Here is a 22,102-nt window from a genome sequence, read left to right on the forward strand (position 1 = left end):
CTAAAATTAAATAATGCTTTAATAATGAGTTTAGTAGTATTTAGAAACACACTTTGAATAAGAAACATCTGTGTTACATACTTTGTAGAAGCTGTGGTAATTTACATTCCTGAGTGCTGTAAAAATAATCAGTAATCAGAAGCCCAAATCTAATCTGCATAGGCTGTGATCTTCAGCAAGACCTCCATCAGTTTGTAATAACTGATTTTCCTGTGTTTCCATAAATAAGGAAACATCTGGAACACTGGACCTTCCACATTTAGAGTCTAGATAGGAAAGGGTGGCATGGCAGGGATATTTTCTTGTCAGCAGTTTGAGAAATAGTTCCACAGCAAGAAAGAAAATACATAATTTGGCAAAAATATGTTTTGAACTTTAGGAAGAAAATGAAAAGAAACTGTCCAGGTGTATAGTGATCCCAAACAAGCGAAGTACTTCAGAGCAACACTTCAGTGCAGACTGAGGTGGTTGTGACAACACCACGGTTATTCTTTGTGATCTAAAACAGATTGGTTAGGAAAGACAAAGGCCTTGCAGCTTCACAAGCATTATTGGATCAGGAAAAAGAGTTCTTTTAACAACTGATAGACTGTGTGTGTGGAAGCTTCTTCCTTTCTTACGGTTGAACAGAAGAAAGGGAAAAGTGTGAATAGAAAAGTACTTTCATGAAACCTCTGTCTGCTGCAATTAAAAATACACAATGTTGAAGGCTACCTTCCTTCTTCAGTCTGATCTAAGAGAAACAGGCCAGACTGGCTGCTGAGAGTAGGATTCTCACGAATCAGTTTATATAACTGTGGTCACAGAAATGCGATAATTATTCTCAGGAGAATGTGCAGGCAGCCGGAGTGCCTCCAGGCAGCAGGAGAGTCACCATCTTCTCTGGGAGATCTGAAAGGGGAGTCTCATTACTGACAAAACACAGGAAAAATCCCTCTAAACTTTCTATTGTCTGACAGGATGAAAGTGGTGTGTATTCCACTGGGTCCTATTGAAAGTCGTTTAAAGGACAATGCAGCCATCAGGCACAGTCAACACAAAGGGAAAGTCCTGTCTAACTAATTGAATATCCTCCTACAATGAACTCAACTGTCTGGCAGATAAAGGGAAAGCAGTCAGCTGGTATTTCTGGATCTTAGTGAGGCCCTTGGTACTGTCCCTCAAAGCATCCTTATGGACAAGTTGTCCAACTTTGAGATGAGCAGGTAGATGGTGCACTGGGTGAAGAACTGGCTGAACGTGTTTGCCCTGGCAGCCAAGAGGGCAAACATCATCCTGTCATGCATGAGACAGCATAACCTGGCAGACAAAGAGGTGATTATCCCACTGTGTTTAATGTTCATGTGGCTTCATATTGAGTTTTGTTGTGTGCTTCTGGGCTCCACCATGTAAAAAGGGTGTTAAAGTATCTGAGTGCATCTAGAGTTGGGTGACAAAGGTGGGGATGTTGATCTTGTTTCCCTGGTAGCCAGAATACCTATCCCCTCCTCTCCTATCCAAAAAATAAGGTAATAGAGGGACACCCCACCCCACCCCCCCATATCTTCCAGGGCAGCAAAACTGGCAAAACCTCTATATAAGGAAACATTTAACACATCAAAGTATTTTTCATCAGTATATCACACTAGGTGCACTCCCCACCCCATCTGCCCATGGAAGGCTCATTGCAGCTGGAACAGCACATTGTCCTGCCCTTGGCTGTCCTGGAGGGAGGCTTGTGCCCAACCCTGTCTCCTGCTGTCCTGGCTGGGCTTCCTGAATGTTACCTGCACCTTGTCTGATCGTTTCCTGGGCTGTCAACCCTGCCCTGACCCAGCCTGCAGAGAGCAGGGTAGTGTAACAGCTCCTGCTGCTTCCTAAAGAGATGCAATACATGTACAGCTGTCCAAAAATTTGTCTCTTTTATGTATTTGGTTTTCTTTCCTCTTTTAACTTAGTATTCTCCTTAGATTCCAGAGAAGTGACGGGAGCAATGTATTGCAGATAACTGCTTAAAAATGCACAGAAGATGCTAGCATTGCTTCCTCTGCAATGTTCCTGGATGCTGCAGTGGGTTATGCTGTGCCAGTCAAGTGTTACAGTCTTACAGGGAAAGGTTTGAAGATCAAATGGTCTTACTCCTACTGTCAGCTTGGAGCGTACCCACGTTGGGTTTGTGTGCACATCTACATTGCATGCCACATTTAATGCTTAGTAAGAAACAAACATTGTCCTGAGATTCTCCTGCAACTTGCTTGTTTCCTTTGCAGAAAACACACTTCACTCTTAAGCATGTTCCTCTGCAACATTTTCAGAGCAAGTTAGATCTGTTGGTCTATGAGACCACAGAGTAGATCTCCAGGTATGGTCATAGAACACAATGTCTTGTCACAGAGTCCTAGGAGGTTCATATTGCCACTGGCAACATGAACAGCCACACCTCAGTGTGTCTCAGATGAGCCTCCATGTCAGTGCAGTTCCTGACTTCACTGCCATTGTCATCCCTGCAGTTTATTTAAAACCAGCCACACTAACAGGGGTCTTTGCTTTTGAGAGTAGGCATTCCACCTGTTTTAAATTTAGACTGAAACATAACACATCTTTTGTAGCTCACTGAACATTCCATGGTGAGGAATGGCTTTTGACCTCAACCAGGTGAGACTGTTTGAACCAGTAACTTGGATAAGAAATGACTCTCAACTCACCGCAAAAACAGGCCTTTGGGTCTACTCTTGTTATTTCTTAACTCTCATTAGCTTCCGTGGCAGTTTTATTACAGCCAGGCTAATAACACTGAATCCTGTCAGCACTGAGCCTTGTTAGCTTAGTAAGGAAAATCAGATCTTTGTTATAAACACCAATTAAAATCTATTTTAAATCAGTAAATTAAGACCTGTTGCTTCCCTTTTCTTTCTTTAGTACTCTCTTCTTGTTGCTTGGATGATGGTGAGATAACAAGTGAACCTTATAAATTGGCATTTCATGTACAAACTCTGTGGGAAAAAGCCTCTGTCAAGGAGTGACAGAGAGGGTCACAGATGTGATACCTTAGAAAATTCTTTCTGACTCGATACTTCTATGCTTCTGACTTATGCATCTGTTCATAACTAGTGGTTTTACTGTTTATTGCTTTCAGCCTTTGAATGCTCAAAGAGTGCCTTAGGTTTTAAAAATCAGTGTAAGTTTCTTTTTCTCCTTGAAATGTTAACTACATTTTAAAACAAATTTCTGATCTTAAAAATCAAGGTTTGATTTCTTGTGTAAAATATGTAGTACAAGATTCAAGAAAGATTTAGCATTTCTGTCATACCAAGAGATGAGAAACATTATGGGGACTTTAAATGTGATTAAATAATGATGATTTAATATAACTGAAAAGGGAAATGCTCAGTATGACAGGGCTATGCAACAGGTACTCATAATTAAAAGACACTTATTTTTTTTAATTCAGTTCTCAGTTATTAAAAGATGGGTGGGGGAGAGAGGCAAATGCTAGGTTTTTTGAACAGGTAATAAATTCACTATACTAACTTGGATAATTAGAGCTAAGTTGATGGGCACATCGTATTTGAGTGGGTTTGGTACTGTGTTCCCAGCTTATTCAACCCTTAAATCCCAAACAGTTCCTTTCTTTAGCATTGAAAAATACTGTGTTGTCCTTGTGTTCACCAGATCCTTTCTACACAGTCTCCGTGATCTGAAGCATATAGGCATATTTCTCACATTATTTTCTCCATTGTGAAGATACAGAAGAATCATAAAAACTTTTTGCATTCTGAAACTGTATTACATAAGGCATTCTTGTGAAAGAGTGTTCTGTTCAAAAGACAGGAAGAACACTGCCTTTTAGTATTGTAAGTGGGAGACACAGCGTAGTCATGAATGTCCTAGATTTTGAGAAGACTTGGCATAAGACCGTCTTCCCTTCAGTTGTCCTGTGGCGATTTGCGTGCAGGGCTGTGACAAACTATTACCTTGACATTTCTTAATGTTTGCCAGTGAAACGTGATGTTTTAGTCAGCAGCATCTTGCATGAACAAATCCTGGCTCCCAGAGTTCCCTGGCTCTCTGCAGAAGGCAGCGTCGTGATTGATACAGGAGGGGACCCGTACACATGCAAGCATCTGTGGACTAAGCACAGGTTAAGCAACCCCTAGAACTGATTGATTTACCCAAGACTACCAGAGCTTTCATTGAATTCCCAGTAGCAAATTGGGAATTTGCATTAGTAAACAGGGCAATGTCTGAACATGCTGAGCTGAGGCCCTGTAGTGAAAACCTGGCATTTTAAGGCATGAAGGGGGAGTTTGCAGTGCCCATCAGCCTTGTTGATGGAAGACAGATTATTTCAATTGTATGAAAGGTAGAATGAGAAATAATGCTGGAAACATAAGTTGAGCTTTGAAAATATGAAAGAGGAGCTTTCAGTAGGGTAAAATTTGAGTTGCTTTCATTCCTCCCACCCTCAAGTGTTGGAGATGATTTGCCTCCTTTGGGCTGATGGAGGACAGCTGTTATGGCATGCACTAATGGGGATGAGAAGTACTACAGGGAGGTGCAGAGCTTGGGCTCTTTTGGGTCTCATTTGGGTTGATGGAGGACAGCTGACAGCTGCTATGGGATGCGCTCGCTAATGGGGATGAGAAGCTCTACAGGGAGATGCAGAGCTTTGGCTCTTTTGGGCCTCATTTGGGTTGATGGAGAACAGCTGCTGTGGGATGTACTAAAGAGCACGAGGAGGCCTGCAGGGGTGAGTTCTGGAGTTTTTCCTGTGGAAGGTGAGTTTACAGAAATAGTAAGGGGTGTGTTTGAGGAGTACTGGGGAAAACATGTAAAAATCTAATATTGGAGGAAGTGATGAGAAAAGGGTGATCAGTTCTTTTAGCCCTCTTGTTACAAAGTTTTGTATTAGAAAAAGAAGAAAAGCAGTAAGTAAGGCTGTAAGAAAAGAAGTACAGTTCCTCAGCCTTACACATCATCCTTTTGAGAGTTGATGCTTGAGTGTCACTGATGGAGGCTGTGAGGTTTTGAATTGCTCTTTGAGGGCTGCTACTTTAAGACTCTGTGACCTGAGTAAAGTCAAGTAGGTTCCAGGAGGTGAATAACACTGCATTCAAGCTCTGCAGCACGGATGTGTGTCTGAGTAATGCTGATGGTACAGAAAAGGGAGGAAAAGAGTGAGTTAGAATTTCTGAAATGTCTAGAAAGAGGCTTTTGTCTGCTCTTCTATGCTCTTCTCTTTCCTCTGAAGTAGTACTTCCAGCAACTGATTGATTTTACCCAGTGATGTATCAATTTATTCTTCTCCTCCTTTCCCACACTCTGTATCTGAACTAATCAAATGTTCATATTTGATATATGCTTTGCAGAAGCTCATTTCTGGGATATTTGTGTATTTGCTGTTTAGAAAAGAGATTCTCAAAGCCTGCTTATAAAGAAACTACTTTTGTTTACAGAAGTGTATTAAAAGGATCATGCAATCAATATGTGCTGGTTTCCTAAAGAGGCTAATCTCCTTTCCAGTAATGGTTTTCAAAGGAAATGTCATCATAATTTATAATAGTCTTTTTGGATTCATCTTCTATTATTTATTACATGTTTTCAAAGGATTTAACATAATGTATTTCCTTTCTAAAGGTTGCAGACTATTATTAAATTACCTCTTCTTTATTAGAATGTGATTTTAAAATTAGGGTGAAGCTGTTTGGTTTAGTCTGAAATCTTCATGTAATTTTTATCTGTAACCTATAAGCCCCAAATTGCTGCATCTTTTGTAGCTGTTCCTGTAAAGCTGGCAAAAAAAAAGCTTTTTACTCTTTATGTTTTTCTTCCAGTTTGGGGATGTTGCAGTTTCTTTGGTTCTGTACTCTAATATTTACATATTTAAAAATCAGTGTGTTCTTAGTTTCAGTGCCATGAGCTATAGTTACTTCAGCTGCTACTAATTTATTATGTGTGGAGCTGAGAACTGCTCTGCACCAGGTGTTTAGGAAATGTAGAATGTGTAATAAATTGGAAGTAACGTGCATTTTTATTTTAAGTAAATGGATGGGTCTCTGTTCAGGGCAAAAAGGGCTGCAGATCCAAAATGAGCGATAGCATCCGCACTATCTGGTGAAGGTTAAGTGGAGAAAATGAGCATTAGGATGCAAAGCGGAAGATGAATAGTCAACCAGCAGTAATTATGCTGAAACTGAAAAATCAGCTGGAAATTTCCAGATGATGTGTTGAGAGAGAGTGTCAGGGGCTGAAATCGGGCTTCATCTTTAGTTGTTTGCACAGTTGGGCTGTTTATATTAGCTCTAAATTGGTATCAAGCATAGGGAGTTTTTAAGCCAAATTTCTGCTAGGTGGGGGAAATACATTTGGGAGCCAGTGCAGTAACAGTATGAAGTCGGGGTCCAGTTCAAAGCCTTTTCGGTCCCTTCATTTGTTAAGACTTATAAAATAACCAGGCAATACGCCAGTCCCTGGCAGTGTTCAAGGCCAGGTTGGGTGGTCTTCCCTTGCCAAGTACCATTACTGCAAGCTGACTCCTTGGGGTAGTTTAGTTGTTTTTGTCCAGGGGCAAAAGTGTGTTTTTTTTTCTGGGAGATGTGTTTATGTTTTGTGCCTGAAAGCAGTGGCAGAGACTATTGCATTGTGCCTCTGCTGATGAGATTAAAGGCTGATCATACCCCAGGCCTTACTGGTAACTCTGAGTCTTTCTGTCACAAGCTTGAAGTGATGGGAAGTGTTGCACGTGTGGAAGAAAATGGAGAATAAAGATAAGGAAAGCCAAAATTCATTGAAAGAATAACAAAAACTGGCATTTCAGTTTCTTAATGCTTTGTTTGATCTATAGCAGTGTTTCAGGTGGTTTGTGTGTGGTAAATTTGCATTTTTTGATTAAATGGAGTGAAACCCTGAGATACTACTTGTTCTTTGTATCCTATAATTTGCCCTAATAGCTAGCGTGGCAACAATTCACAGTATTAGATGTAGGGCTCCAGTAGTAAATGAGCATAGAGAGTAATTGCTATTCCTTTTACTACACTTTTGTGGACAGTATATATTCTAGATGGTATTTTTTGATGTAATTTGGTTCTTGTTTATGGATACTACCTTTCTCAAACATGATTTTCCAGTATACTCAGGCTTCTTTACAGTGGTAGTTTTTGGCTGCTCTATATGCCTTTCTTAGGAATCAGTTGTCCACATTGACCTTTCTCACTCAGAGGCAAGAGCTGTGCTTGTTTTTCTGTAGTTCTAGTATAGTGGGGGGTTAGGTTTCACTCTCCTTCCCAATATGCTGTAATTTAAACGGGAGACAAAGCAGGCCAAGTTGTAGGACCACAGTCCATTAGCGAAAGTAGGTGTTTGGTATCATCATACTTCATTACCGCTGCTTTAAAATTTAACCTTGGGTTACAGAGCTAACAGGTATTTTGGCTACACAGGTGTTAGCAGAAGTAATGAGAGGTTACTGGGACTCTTTAAATATTTTACTGAAGCCTTGGGAAGCCTCTAGGTATGTTTACTTTTAGATAACTTTACAAAGACATGGAAGATGCTACTGTTTCTTAAATAATGTTTGTGCTGATATTAGCAGAAGTATTTAAATGTGTTGTAGTTTGTTGTTCTTCATGCTCTCAGTAGGAGTCTTAGCTGTACTGTGTAATGTACTTAGTTGTACATCTGGCACTCTTCATTTCACTGGAACATACAGGCTGTCTTTGAATCTCATCTTGCAATTTTTTAAGCCCATTTATCCCTCTGTAGCTTTTATGTTACCTCACTTATGACATCCATATTCCCTAATCACTTGTTTAGAAAACTTTAAATGCTCTTGTGTCTGTGGTTGCTTTATTGCATATGTTTTCAATATACTTTTAGGTTCAGAAGGATCTAGTAGTAGATGCTCTGAAACAGAGGAAAACATAGCATGCTATTTGCCACGAATGCTTCAGAACATTACACATATCACTGCATTTCTCAGGCTAAATGAGCTACAAGGACTTGTTACGGCTTTCTGAAATTTTTAGCTATGCCTCTTTTTTTCAAAACCCCTGTTTTCCCCATTTTCATGTTTCTCAGTTTCTTTGTGGTTGTGTATCAACCTGACAGTTTGTTTCCTCCTTTTGTCTTTCCTTCTCTAATCATCTGCTCTGAATTTTTTTCCTCTTCAGCCAGTCTTTGTTCTTGTTTTCTTGCAGCAGTCTGGATGATCATCATCAAACACTTTCTGCAGATTAGAAAGTTCTGCTGGACAAAAGCTGGGAGCTTCATCTATGTCTTGATCACTTGAACTACTTGTCAAGCAGTATGTTGCTGGTCACAGAGAAGGGAGATGTGCTGAGTGTCAGCGTAGCTGAGTACAGCCCCCAAGCTCAGGGCTCTGTAAGAAGTTAATTGCAGCCATAAATAATGGGGCAGCTGCAGGCAGGTTGATTGTTGCTTGGGAGTCCTTGACTTGGGGCCGGTCTCTGGGCTTGTGCAGTTGGGCCTTTGGGCTGATGGCTCCTGGGATGGACCTGTGAGCAGCCTGCCAGGGTACTGTTTGGGCTTCTTCCCTGCTATTGCATCTCTGATCTCCTCTGTGGCTCTGCAGGTCGACTTTTCTCACAGAACCTGACCATTTCACCAAACTCTTATCCCCTCAGTAGGCACTCTGAATGAATACTGTATAGTGTGCTGCTGAAACACATCCCAAAGAGTGCATGCCAGCCAGGGCAACCTCCTGGGTACCTGTCTAACAGGTTACTAATTTCACAGCTCATCCATTATGTGCAAAAGATGTGAAAATGGTAGGTTGCCAGGGCACAGTCATTGGAGAGAAAACATGAAAAAAGGGACATAGAGCAGATGTTTCTGCTGGTATTTCTGTGGCAGTTGGAGAAGTTGAATTGTGTTGGCACTGTGAGTTGCTTAGTGATTAATGGAAATGACAGAGCTGATTCATTGGTTCTGAACTGGTGTCATGTTGATAGAGGACATTTTGATTGAGATAAGGCAAATGCTGATATGAGCATTTGTTTCTGTGATGTTTTAGTTCTTTTCTGTTGGAAATAAGTGCTCAGCTCCTTTGGAAGAGCCTTTTTGGTCAAGTGTTAAGTGTGTGTGTATAGCAGTTGTTTTGTAGGTAAGCTGCTGTTTGGTGTGGTTTGTAGCTTTTCAAACATAAGCTTTTCATGTGAGGTTTAAAAAATAATATTTTATTTGACATGGGGTTTTCTAATCACTCAAAAAGTTTTACTCAAGTAAAACTTCAATTGAGTAACACACCCAAGTGAGGTACCATGTTTTCCTTCACAGGATTTCTGATTGCAATAGGATCAGATACAAAAATGGGGAACTGGGATAAAGGGAAAAGGGGCAGGAAATGGTGACAATTGCAGCCATAAAAATTAGAATTAATTAGACTTAATTACAGTCTTTGAAATAAGCATGGAAATAATGTATTTTGGGATTAATAATCATGAGCAAGCAAAACCTGATACTGTAAATTTTTAAAGCTCTGTTATGAGAATATCTTTGTGCAGATGAGCATTATCTAACATTGAGGAAGGTCAGACAGATCAAGTGCTCTGATATGCAAGACAGGAAAGAACTAGCATGAACTTGATGGGGAAGTATCTGTGGGTTTAATCTGTGGCTTTGCTATTTGTAGCCACTTACAGAAATCGTGTATTAAAATAGGATTCCAGATATCTTTTAGCTTTGACCTAAATTTACTGGAGTCATCTCCCCTACTTTGGCCTGTATAGAATTTGCTGAGGTTTTCATTTGTGTATCTTGGCACACCTTAAGAGTGCAACCAAAGATTTGTATTACACAGCTGGGAATGTGTCAGTCCAGGCTTTTACCTTGACTCCTTTTTTCCATTGCCCTGGCAATACAGAGTAAGTGGGAGCAGGTAACCATATGTTAGGAGTATGGATTTTTCACACTTAGTTTTTATCCCAATCTTGAGGCCTTTTGCATGGGAGAGAGGGATAGGAGAGAAGGGGTCAAGATGTATTGACAGTGTTGTTCCTGTTATCTCCCAGCTGGAGAAGACTGAAACAGGCTTCAGGCACCTTTGAAGCTTCCTGTGGCTGGGACCAGTGTTAAGACCAGCACAGGCAGGGTGAATGTTTCTTTGACAACCTTCCCCTCAGATGCAGTGCCCAGTAATGCTACACAAACATGCCAGATCACCCAGATTTAAGATGAAAGTGTGCCTTCCTTGGAGATGTTTTGCATGACTTGCAGTTCTCCCTTTCAAATGCTTTTACGCTGAACAGTGTTTATTTCAGGCACAAAGACCCATACCAGAATGCATCTGGTTTGGGGTTTTTTAATGTCTTGTGTATCCTTGAATGATTTGATTCCCAAAAGCACCTTGTTAAAAATTGGTGTCTAATTATACTTCTTTCTGGTGATATCTGTAGGCTGACAGTGCTACAAGGATGCTAATTGCCTAATCTATGGCTTCTAATTTAAAATCACTGCTAAATTTGTTTAAAAATCCATTCTGGATTTAAATTAATTTCTCTCTGCCCTTCATTCCCCAGCCCAAAGCAAATAAAGAGCTAAGATAAGAGAGAAAAATAATTGTCTTTGCTTTTGCCATAAATGGGCTATTTTTTTTCTGTATTCATAGCAAATTCCTGAGTTGCAGTACTGTATGGTAACTCAAATGACAGTTCTCACCCCCACAGTAGTAACTTTATCCCAGTGGCAAATAAATGGCAAATAAAGTAGTGCTCTCTTACGTTGATGGCAACCTCTCTACTTTCTTCCCTTCATTACCGCAATAGTAATTGTCTTGTTTGTAGCTTACAAAAATGAGCCTAGAGTCAACTTTACACAAACATGCAAATTTCCATGTATATTTTGATGTTCTGTTCTGTTTTTATGGGGCAGATTGGAATATTGAGCTAATAATGAGTATTCTTTACAAATTCATTAGCTCACAGTAGAAAGCAAAGGGAGAGTGTGAGGTGGATACAGCAGCTGGGGAGGTGGCAATCCATAATTTCAAAGTGTTAAGAAGGCTGAAGCTTAGATCAATGGCAGCAGGAAGAGGGCTTATGCTCAGTCACGAAGGGGCTTTGCTGTTGGGAAGTTTTAGTGGCATGACAGCCAATGCAGCAGCAGACAGCGATGTACACAAGTCCAGCCATAAAGCACTAGAACTTCTGTTGGCTTTTGTTCCCAATTTTTTTTAAGTGTTCATATGTGTATTTCTTAAATTTATATAATATACATTATATTGCATATATAATTATATATAATTTATGTATACTTAAAGAATGATCTTTCTTTTGGAAGCTGTTTTCAGGATGTTGAAATGCAGAGCAACTGAGCAATGGGAGGTACTGTGCTTAGGGGGGGTTAACCACCTGTAGGAGCAGAGGTTGAGTAAAACGGCTTTTCTGGTTTTGGGTTGTGGGCTTGGGTTTTTTTCACTTCTGTAGAAGTGGGCTTTATAGCTGTCTTATTTACCTTGTAGTTCACTTGCTGCACTTCTGTGAATAAGGGAAACGCTGTTTTGGGGTGAGTTGTCAGAGGTATAACTTGTAGGATGTGCAAATTCTGCTGTGCTGGGCATGGTCCACTTTTGTATGATGAGTTTCATGAAAAAATGGGAGAGTCCAGAGCAGAGCAAGAATATTCTAGCACCTAGAAAACACAACCTGTGGCCAAGATGAATAAACTCGGCATTTTTAATGTAGAGAAGAGATTCGTATCTGCAAATAGACAAAAGATGGCTGCAAGGAGGAGTGCAGTAAGTTGTTACCAAATTTGTGGTGGATAAAAAGAGAAATGAGGAGCTTAAATAGCAGCAGGGCAGCCTCATGGTATAGAGTGGGTGGAACAAATTTGGGTGCTGAAGGGCTGGTGGAGATCTAAGTTGTGGAATTCAGTCAAGGGAGATCTGGAGCAAGAGTATGTCAGCAATGGCAACAGGGGTGTAATTGAGCTTTTCTGGGAGATGGATTAGATAATCTCTGAAGTTCATCCCAGGCATGTGATTCTGCTGTTTCATTGATTAAGCTCTTGATAAAGATCCTGCTTTTTTTTCCTGGCAGTTATTTTTTATTTATTGCTTAAAAAACAATTTGAGCAATTGAACTGCCTTTTCCCAGAACATGTAGTGGAATGATGTTAAGAGTAACAGAACTAAACCCTTAGGCTTCTATTAACTTGTACTTGAACTGCCATGAGTAAAATAGTAGTGTAGTGTGTAATAGTCTCTTACTAATCTTACTTGAGCACAGTGAAAGGATGGTGTTTTGAGCTCTTACAATTCATGTGTTTGTGCTAGCCAATTGTGAGAGCAAACCAGGGGTTCATACAGTGATTGTATCCTAGAAAACACTCACATCTGTTTCATTCTGAAGGTGTGTGAATATGCCAGATGTCGTGCTTTTGGGACCTGTAATAGCTCAGCATCCGGCTGTGGAGGTAACCTAGTTGTGGTTAAGAAGTAGTGCTTGATAATTATGTAGCAGGCAAAAATAGCAAGAAAAAAATCCTAAAAAGTCTTGGCTACCTAAGAATCTTCTCTGTGCAGGATTGGGTTGTGTTTGGTGCTTTTAATGGTTTGCGGCTCTTTTAGGTAAGTGTGCTTACACTTGGGAACATAAGTTGAAGCATATTGAAACAGCTCAAAACATCTTGTATGTGCAGTTCTGTGTTGGAATGACACCATTCTTCAGCTTGAATTTCCTATTGCTGTTTGATTGAGGGGTTTTGGATGATGGTCGTGGGTGGTTCTCCTTGGATTTTGATCTGTAATTAGGTTTAGATTTCAGCTCTCATAGCTGAAGGTGTTGGGAGCTTCTGTAAACTGTGAGCCTGAAAAAGTTGGAAGGGGTGAACAGGAATGTTCAGCTTAAGTTCCCAACCATATTTACTTTGCCACCAGCAAATGAACAAGGGTACTCTTAGTGTTTGGCAATCTGGCAAAAGGTACTTCAGAAAACCTTTCAAACTAACAATAATCAAGATCAAATTTGAGTTATGGTTCTACAAATGAGTAAACCCTTCATTAAGCTTTTCAGTTTTCGGTTGTTTTATTTTGTAGGAAGGATAAGTACAATAGAATTTCAAACAGGAAAGATATATAGAAAAGGGCGTATGTGTGCATGCATGGATATGATGTGGAGGGATTTACATACCAAAAATACACTTGTTGTATAAAAGTAAATGTTGTTATAGATAGCTATGCTTTACCACATATTGGATGTAACTAACTTGCATTGCTGAGCACTTTTAAGAGTGTGGATCTCTGGATTTCTAGTAGTGCTTCCGATTGTCATATTTGAAAGGGTTACTTCACTTTTCAAATGTGAGATGTAAAAGTAAGTACTTGTTCACACTTATTTTGTCTGACTTCAACATGATTACCAAGTTTTAACTATAACTGAACATTTTCACTTACTTTACTGTTCCAGTTCTTAGGCATCGTAAGGATGAGTTCCAAATACAGGAGTTTTATATCCAACTTTACAGAACTGGCAGATGCGAGGTTTGGTTATGATCATTGCAGCAGTAGTCCTACAGATTAACAAGAATGTTGAATTAGGGTTGCATCATGATGGCTTTTTGTGGGGCTTTTTAATGTAAATGAAGCAGTAGAGCATGCCAGCAGCTTCATGTGTTCTTACTGTCAGAATGCAGGTATGGAATTCAGAAGGCATTTTGTTCTCGTATGTAACCTTGAGTCATGGTGAGATTTCTAGTTCACTTAACCTACTTTAAAAAATGGTGACGTTTCTTCGCCATACGGCATTGGAATGCGTGAGGGTGGGGTTAGGTTTGTTGCACAGACAGGCTGTCACTAGCAGAGCAGAAGCTTACAGTGTATGTATATTAACATTTTCAGTTTTGCAATAGATGATCTGAATATATATTGTAATAAAGCAAGCGGTGAAGCACATTCTTTTATTTTAGAAGCAACTGCAGGTATGCCATTGTGGTGTGCAGCTGTTTCTTGAGAATGTTGGGGGTTTCTTCCCCCTTCCTAGTCTGTTTGTGCTTGCAGCCCTTTTTAAGGGGCTGAGGAGTTGAAAGCAGCTTGAGTGGTGTAAACCCAAGCACCTTGCAGTCTGTTTAGCTTTCAGGTTTTTTCTGGGAAGTTGAAAGTGATGGAGAGGCGTAGCTGGACTTTGTGGCTCTGATATAGTGCCTACTTTGTCACTTTTACCATCATTTAATTCCATCAGTTCCTGGGAATCTGCACCTTTCCTGTGCTCCTGTAAAGCTGAGATTTACTCCTGTATTAGGAGCAGTATAAAGGACTGTATTCCCTGCAGAGACACATTCACTGACGGAATCAAAACATTATAACACATTCATTGTGTCACATAGTGCAGACTGTCATGCTAGGTCTTCTATTTGTAATGAGTTTTGGGCTTATAAAAGGAGGCTATTTGTCAGCCCTATATTTAAAGCTGCCCTTTCATATAGTGATGCAGAAACTGTAGTTCACCAAGATGCTACTGAAACTCTATGGGAACTTCATATAGGGTGAGAGAGTTGATAAATCCTTTTTGTCATTTGACTCTTCTGGCTTCTAGAGATTGCCAGCAGCTGTGCCACCTGTGTGGGATAACTCTCTCTTGATCTTTATGCAAGTCAGAAAGTAAAACAGGAGTGAGAACATCTGCTTCCCTCAGCGAAGAGCCACTCAGCTCTAACAGAAGCTGACTTTTCCCAACTTTTGGGTAACAGTCTGGAGCTAGGAAAAGCTGTTCTGTAAAACTGGTTTTCTGAGCCATTTGCTTCAATTGTTTAAAATGGAGGGCCCTAGAAACTCATAAATGAGTGTCTTCCCCAGCCCATCGGCACCTTCAATTTGGGGTTCAGGTAAGCTGTAGGAGTGGAAAACAACCTGTGAAGAACTGCAAAATGAAAATGCGGCCAAGGTCTGCCTGGTTACAAGGGCTTTTGTTAGGTTTTGTTTCACTCTAAGCTGTTCTCCCTTAGTCTGCTTCCCGAGTCAATCTTTACTAACAGAAACTTCTCAAGCCTACTGTTGTGGATATTTTAGTCAATGTGAACTTCAAAATGCATTCATAGTTGCCTTTGTCGGGTGATTAAAATGACTGGATTTTCTACCCAGACTAAGAAGCTTAATGTTTCACATCAAAAGTTAATTCATGTTGGAGGGGCTTTTTTAAAACGTTTTACCTTATGTTACAACACAAGCCCTTTCAGATTTTAGCATGAAATGGATTTGGTTCTCTCTGCTTGAGCTGTATTATTCAGGTGATTAAACTTTAAAAGACTACAGCATTTTTATTAAGCTCTTTCTGGTTTTGATTCTTTTCGTATGTGATTTTTACCTGGCCGTAAGACATTGGATCACTGTTCTGGCTAAGTTTTCACCTCTCAATAGACACCTTGCTATAGACAGCAGTGCATTGTGACAGCATGTCAAGTTAAGAATGAGGAAGCCATTCTGGATGTATTATGCTAGAAAAGGCTTATCTGGACATCAGGGCAAACGTGAGTTTTACTTTTGGAAGATTTTAAGGTTTAACACTCCAGAAGTTCCTTAAAGGTATATACATTGTGTGTTTGGACCAACTACCAATAAAGCAAATACACTCTGGCATTTTACTTCTGCTGGTTTGAAAAGCAGAAATCTATTGCCCTTGTGTCTTCAGTCCTTCAATGATGTGGGGTTCTTCTCATCTTCCAGAAGAAGTCAGCACTAAAAGACCCTTCTCTATCTTTCTCTGCCTCCTTCTGCATGTGTAGATATGTGCAACCATTTCTCCTTATTCATATATGAGCACTGTAGGCTCTATATGAAAACCTTGCATCTTTCTTACTTTTAATTTCTTGGCTCTGTTAAGTCTTTGCTTCTTTATTGTAACCTTCATCAACTTTGATATTTGTGGTGAACTCTTCCTTGTTGTTGTGTTCTGTTATCCTTTTGTATTTTAATGTGCCCAGGTGACTTCTAAAACAATGTTTGGTTTTTATCTTTTCATCTATTCTAGGTGTTCTTGGGGTTTCGTAATTTCTGTTTTCACCTGTTCATGTGTCTTACACATGACTGAACATTTCATGCAGTGTTTCAAAAGCCCATTAAAAAGTAGTATTGAATTACAAGGTCATCCTGCATTGTCTCCCTTTCTATGTCATGTTCTACACCTGTGACATCTTGCTATCATGTCTTACTGTCATCCCTTTTGCTGTTGCCTTCTCTGCCTGCTAATTGCCACTTTTGTCCTGCTGGTTCAGTTAGGGGCTACCGTTTGCCATCTGAAGTTAACAGAAAGGTCTCTGTCATCAGGTGTCTTCATACACCAGAACATGATTGTTCACTGTTTCCTATTGCATCTTGATTACCAGTTATTCTGTTAGTATACCAACTTCACTTATCCCTTCATTTTGTCCCTATACTCCTGTGAAGTGATTTCTGTCCTTGAGACAGAATCCATTCATTTACTTGTATATTTAAGCTCCTTAAGTATGCAACTACGTATGGATAAAACCTGCCAAAACCCAATCACACGCTCCTGACATTTCACAAGTTGAATGTAGAATATTTCACTCTTCTGTCCGTCCTTGAAGATTTTTTTCAGTTTGGCCTTTGACATAACATTGAAGCTTAGCAAATGCTGGCATATTCAAAAGCAGCCTGTTCCGTGTTCTAATTCTGATAGCTACCTACCTACCGTGCTTTCCTTTTCCCATTCCAGGAAAACCAAAGGAAGAATGTTATATCTAAACCCTTTAACATCCTGTAAAAAATACTCAGTAGGGATAAATGAGTATCTGATTAACCAGTGTAACTTGGTTTTGTCTTCCATAGAACACTTATCTCTGAACTGTGGCTGTATCTCCATACAAAGATTGTCCCGTGTTCTTGAAAAGAGCAAACCTAGAGTTACATGGCTCTATGTAAAGATGTGGATACTGCAGAGGCAAAACTCCCTTGACTTTCTGAAAGAGTTTAGGAAGTGAAAACAGCAGAACTTTTGGGAGATCATAAACAGTATTTGTCATCTGGAATGCATCTGGTAAAATCTGAGATTTGATATTGCTACAACTGTACATGAACAGGGCTGGTATTCTGTGATTGTATTTAGGTTGCATGGAGAGTTAGAGAAATATTTCAGAAGAAAACTGGTTCTGAATCCCTTAGGAAATGTGCATGAAGTGTCTGAAAACAGGCAAAGAGTTTCCTTGATAATGAAGCAATTTGTTTACTGTAGTTTGGGGAGGAAGGGGAAATGGCTTGGAATATTTCACAAAGTGTTTAAGAGTGTCTACTTTGTGTATAAAAGTGACTTTAGACCCTGTAATGAACACATAAAACCTGCCAGGAAATCCCTTCTCTTGTAGCATCAACAAGGTGATTTTCTTTATACGCAATAACAGTTTTTAGGTTTGTATTCATGCCACATCCAAATCGGAGACTTTCTTAGCTCTGCTTTTCCTCCTGCATCTTTATAGTTGGGGGCCTCTAAATGCGTGTGTGTGTTTGTGTGTGATCAGTCACTCATCAGAGCCCAGTGAAACAGCTCATCCTTATGGACATTTGAAATAAAGCCAGTCTTAGCCAGGAGATTGCTTGCAAGAAATGCCAACAAATTAGATGGATTTTTAGAGGGGATATGAATTCTGGTTAAACAAACATTGCATTTCCTTTAGCAGCTGATTGATTGATTCCAAACAAAAAAGCTGCACCATCTGTTCCTTGGAAAACAAAGCAGCATTGCACATTCCTCCTTAAATACTGCATAGAAAAATATTTACATAGTTTACCAGTCATGTGTACAAACACGCCAACTTGTATAAACTACCAGCTTTACTTTTTCTATGCCTGAAATGATTTAATTCATTCATTTATAATACACAACTTTGTAATAGTCATCAGTTTCAATGAGAATATGGGAGTTACTAGAAAACCTTCTACCTATAAGGCTTATTATCATGCTGGAGCTATTAATCGTAACACAATTTGACAAGCAGTTTTATGACTCAAAATAAAAAACACTATAGAGCGGTCAAGGAAAAAAATAGAAGGAAAACTCCCTGCTAAAGCAATTAAACTTCCAGTAAATAGGGTGAAATTTTAGACCTTACTGGAACAGAGTCTTATTTATGTAGATCAGTAAAAGGGGAGCTGCAGAGCTGTGTAGAGACAAATACTCCATATAGTGAGAAATTTCAGTTTTGAAATGTGATGTTATTCTGAATTGTAATAAAACCTGAAAAATTCTAAAATTTACGGAAAGAAAACTGGGAAGCTTTTTTAGTGTATCTCCTAAAAGTATATTGTGTTAATGGAAGTGTCGCCATTCATGGTGTACAGCTTAAACCACTGTATAAACAAAGTTCTGAACCAAAGTATTATCAAGAATGGTTTAAAGATACTCTTAAAGTTTGGTTGTTCCTCTCCCCCAGACAAGTTGTTGAAATTCTCTTCCTATTCTGGCTTTCTGTCACATGCCAAAAGAATCAAATTGCGTGCCTCAAGGTTTTAATCACTTGTATTTCTTTTGGAGAGATGCTTTGTTGCCTGTGAATGTCAGTGACATTACTTTAATCTCAGGGGTATAGTTCTTGTTATATAAATAAAGACAGTTCATTGTCATTATGGATTTTTTGCTCTAGGATATGAAGATCCTTATTGTTGTGGTTTATTTCATTCCAGCTATTCATGAACTCTCTTGTGAAGCATACAAACACTTGGGCAAAACTTCAAATTACTACTGGATAGATCCAGATGGCAGTGGGGCACTGGGACCTTTGAAAGTTTACTGCAACATGACAGGTAAATGCATTGTATTTGCTAATTCAGGTTTTGGGTTGTTTTTTTTTCTTTAATGTACTTGGGAGGAGTCTGTTTATAATTCATATTTCTAAGCAAAAGGAAAATATTTGCTAAAAGGTTTTACATGAGAGAGGTCATTGAATCTGTAGTTACCCTTCAGTATACTCTGAGCAAGGTAGTAGTTATCCATTCTATAAGCTGTGCAAATCACAGCTATTAATTAGCCTCAACTGGCCTCTGTCCTCAGTGGTGCATCATCATTTAAAATAAAGAGTAGATATATATGGCTATTTGGCAAAGTTATTGTATATCAACATATTTGGGGTTCAGTAATGTCTGTTGCTCATGGAGTCCTGAGGAAGACACAAATGTCAGACTTCCTTTCTGTCCAGGTATTGCTGGCTGTCATGTACCACCACAGGCAAGGAAGAGAAATTAATTGCAAGTGAAAAACCAAACCATAGGAGTTACTTTTTTTGGCCTGTTTGTCCTTTTAACTGGTGTTAGAAGAACATACATTGTTTTAACTGCTGACACCACATATATAACTACATTAACTTCTTTTGGTCTTGTTGTGTGGATTTCTACTTTAAACACTACTTTTGCATGAACAATTTCCCATCTTGGCATACTTATCAAGATGTCTTTGTTGTCTGTGTTGCCATGCTGAGGCAAAAAAAAAGATGATAATGAAAAAAGAGGTCAATTTTCTGCAATGGGGAGTGTATTATTTCTTTGGTCTGTTAATGCATGATAGTTGTCTCAGCACTTTTTCTGATACAAAATACTGAGTAACTGAGACAAGAGACATGTCTTCCAGCTTTCCCCCAAGTGTCTGCATAATGAGTTTGAATTTCGGTCTGTTTGCACTGAAAATCTGGCATACACCCAAGTCCTCGAACTTCAGTAACAAGAATGCAAAGGCACTATCATAAGCAGAAATGGCAGCTCTGCCTCTTCAGGGATCACAGTTCCTGAAGTTCACATACCTCTTCCTGCAAGCAGAAATGTCTGTGTCTGTGGATGGGAGAGATTGAGAGGAACAGAGAGCGGAAAGCTGAATTGAAGGGGGATGAGTGGCACATGCAGCAGAGCCCAGGTCAAGTGCTCATAGGTAGATAGCATGTTGGAGAACAGATGGCCATTGTTTTATGTTGCCATTAATGTCTGCATTTGTATAATAAAACCATATCTAAAATTAGCCCGATCTAAACTTTGGGAGTAACATCAGACCTTCTTGAACTAGAGAGACAGGTCAGCCAGTCTTTTCTGAGGCACAGGTGTAAAGGCAGTCTTTCAGGTAACCCATTTAGGCCTTTTAAAATCATAACTAGCACCTTGAACCGTATCAGTAGCTAACCAGGCAGGCACTGCAGGGAACAATGCCAAAAACTGCTGATAGATTATAGCCATTTCAGCTCTTTAGAAGAACTGCTGTGTTCAGCCCTACCTATAGCTTTTGAGTACTCTCAAAGGGTAACTTTGTAAATTGAAAATAATACCACTCCAGTGGTGTCAGGCACAAAAAAATACACCTATCCAGTACTACAGTGTTTCTCATTCATGTTACATGTAAAGCAGCACATCGTAGTAGCTTGTGCAACACAGGGAAGGAGATCATGAGCACTAAGACAGATAATTTAGTGCTCATTCTCTTCATGTGGCTATGACACATGCTGTGGAAAAATGAGTTTTCTGTGTAAACTGAATCACTCTCATCAGCAACTCTTTCTTACAAGAAAAAGACATCTTGCATTGATATCTGCGTAACTATTTAAGTTGTCGATATAAGAACCTAACAGATGTATTTATCATTAAAATGCAAATGGCTGCAATAAATATGTGACCATTAATGGGAAGTAATTTTAATCTCTGCTTCTAAAACAGCAGCAAAGGCAAGACTACTCTAATTGTTCTTGGATAGCTTAGAGCACATCACCTACATATGTACTGTGTAGTGCCTACACATTGCAGCTATTAAAGCTTTCGTTTTCATTTGATTAAGGATTTGCTTTAGCACTGAAGACTAGAGGGTAAAGAGCTACTTTCTGAAAACATTCACAACACCCTAAATCTTTTTCTGAACTGATACAGAGTATTACCAGTAAGATACTGGGTTGCCCAGGGAGGTTGTGAATGCTCCGTCCCTTGCAGTGTTCCAGGCCAGGTTGGATGAAGGTTTGGGTGAGATGGTTCAGTGTGAGGTGTCCCTGCCCATGGCAGGGGGGTTGGAACTAGATGATCTTAAGGTCCTTTCCAACCCTAGTTATTCTATGATAATATACATACTAGAGAAAAGGTAGTAGTATGTTACTTGAAGTCTTTAGTTCGCTTAATCAGTAACACATTCCTATAGAACTCTGCAGTAATTATGCATATCTTGTCATATAACAAAAGACGGCACTATAGCATATTGGAATAAGAGCAGAATTCTCAATTTTATTATAAAAATTGTGCAGGTTTCTAGTATTACTAGTACTATAGTTGAAAATGAACTAGCTGAATTGCAGTTATGTTTTTTCTGAACATGAAGCTAAGTAACCTTTTGATCTGAACAGTAAGTAGTATGTGGAGTATGCTAAATAGAAAACATTGAACAGTAAGTAGTATGTGGAGTATGCTAAATAGAAAAGCTTCTTCATATGGTAGGATAGTGATACTTCAAATAAATGGAAACATCCGTAACTGTATTTCCCCCTCAAGCCTGAAAGTCAAATCTGAATGTTTCTATGAACACTATGTTAAACAAACATCTCTATATTAAATTGCTACTCAGGATACTAACAGATATTTTAAATATCCCTTGTTTCACTCAGGTAGAATTAGCAAGTAAGAATATCTTACTGACTAAAAAGGTAGTGTAAAAATGTAACCTGATAGTTGGATTCCTGGAGAAAAAAGCCCACAGGTTAGGGTAGCAAAGCTAGTATCCAGCCTCCTAAAACAAGGCGGCTTAACAGTTATGTACTACTTTCACAGTTACTGTAGTACAGCTTTATTGGTGCAAACTGTTGGAGAGCAAGCTGCACAATCACTTGACTATAAACCTTTAGGGGCAAAGGCAGTATCCTGAAAAGCCACTGAAAATGTGTGCTTCAAAATCCCATCTTTAGCCCTTGAAAATGCTATATCACAAATGCTGTTTCATCATTATGTCAGCATTTCACCTGCAGGTTCTATAGCTAAAGTACTAGATTCCCAAATATGGCAAAAAAGTGGGATTTTCCTTTTTAAGAGAGAAAATTGATGCGGCAGAAATAGTATGTCTGGGTGTATTTCTGTGCATAAACTATATCCATCCTTAGTGTGTCTTAATTTAGTAAACTGGAGGAAGTCATGGTGAATTCTGCCCCTCAC

The 22,102-nt window shown here is 39.3% G+C and overlaps 1 protein-coding gene across 1 annotated transcript in view; it reads left to right on the top strand.

Moving 5' to 3' along the window:
- CNTNAP2 (contactin associated protein 2) overlaps window positions 1-22,102 on the top strand; it is a 1,027,100-nt gene that overhangs the window by 671,555 nt on the left and 333,443 nt on the right. The window contains exon 12 of the mRNA XM_061374850.1: window positions 18,626-18,745. Within this exon, the coding sequence (XP_061230834.1) occupies window positions 18,626-18,745 (120 nt within the window). The remainder of the gene's footprint in view (window positions 1-18,625; window positions 18,746-22,102) is intronic.

This window comes from Neopsephotus bourkii, unplaced genomic scaffold, assembly GCF_033783945.1.
Source record: "Neopsephotus bourkii isolate Nb327-2 ecotype Australia unplaced genomic scaffold, CSIRO-AGI_Nbou_v1 NB_1655, whole genome shotgun sequence".
NCBI lineage: Eukaryota > Metazoa > Chordata > Aves > Psittaciformes > Psittacidae > Neopsephotus > Neopsephotus bourkii.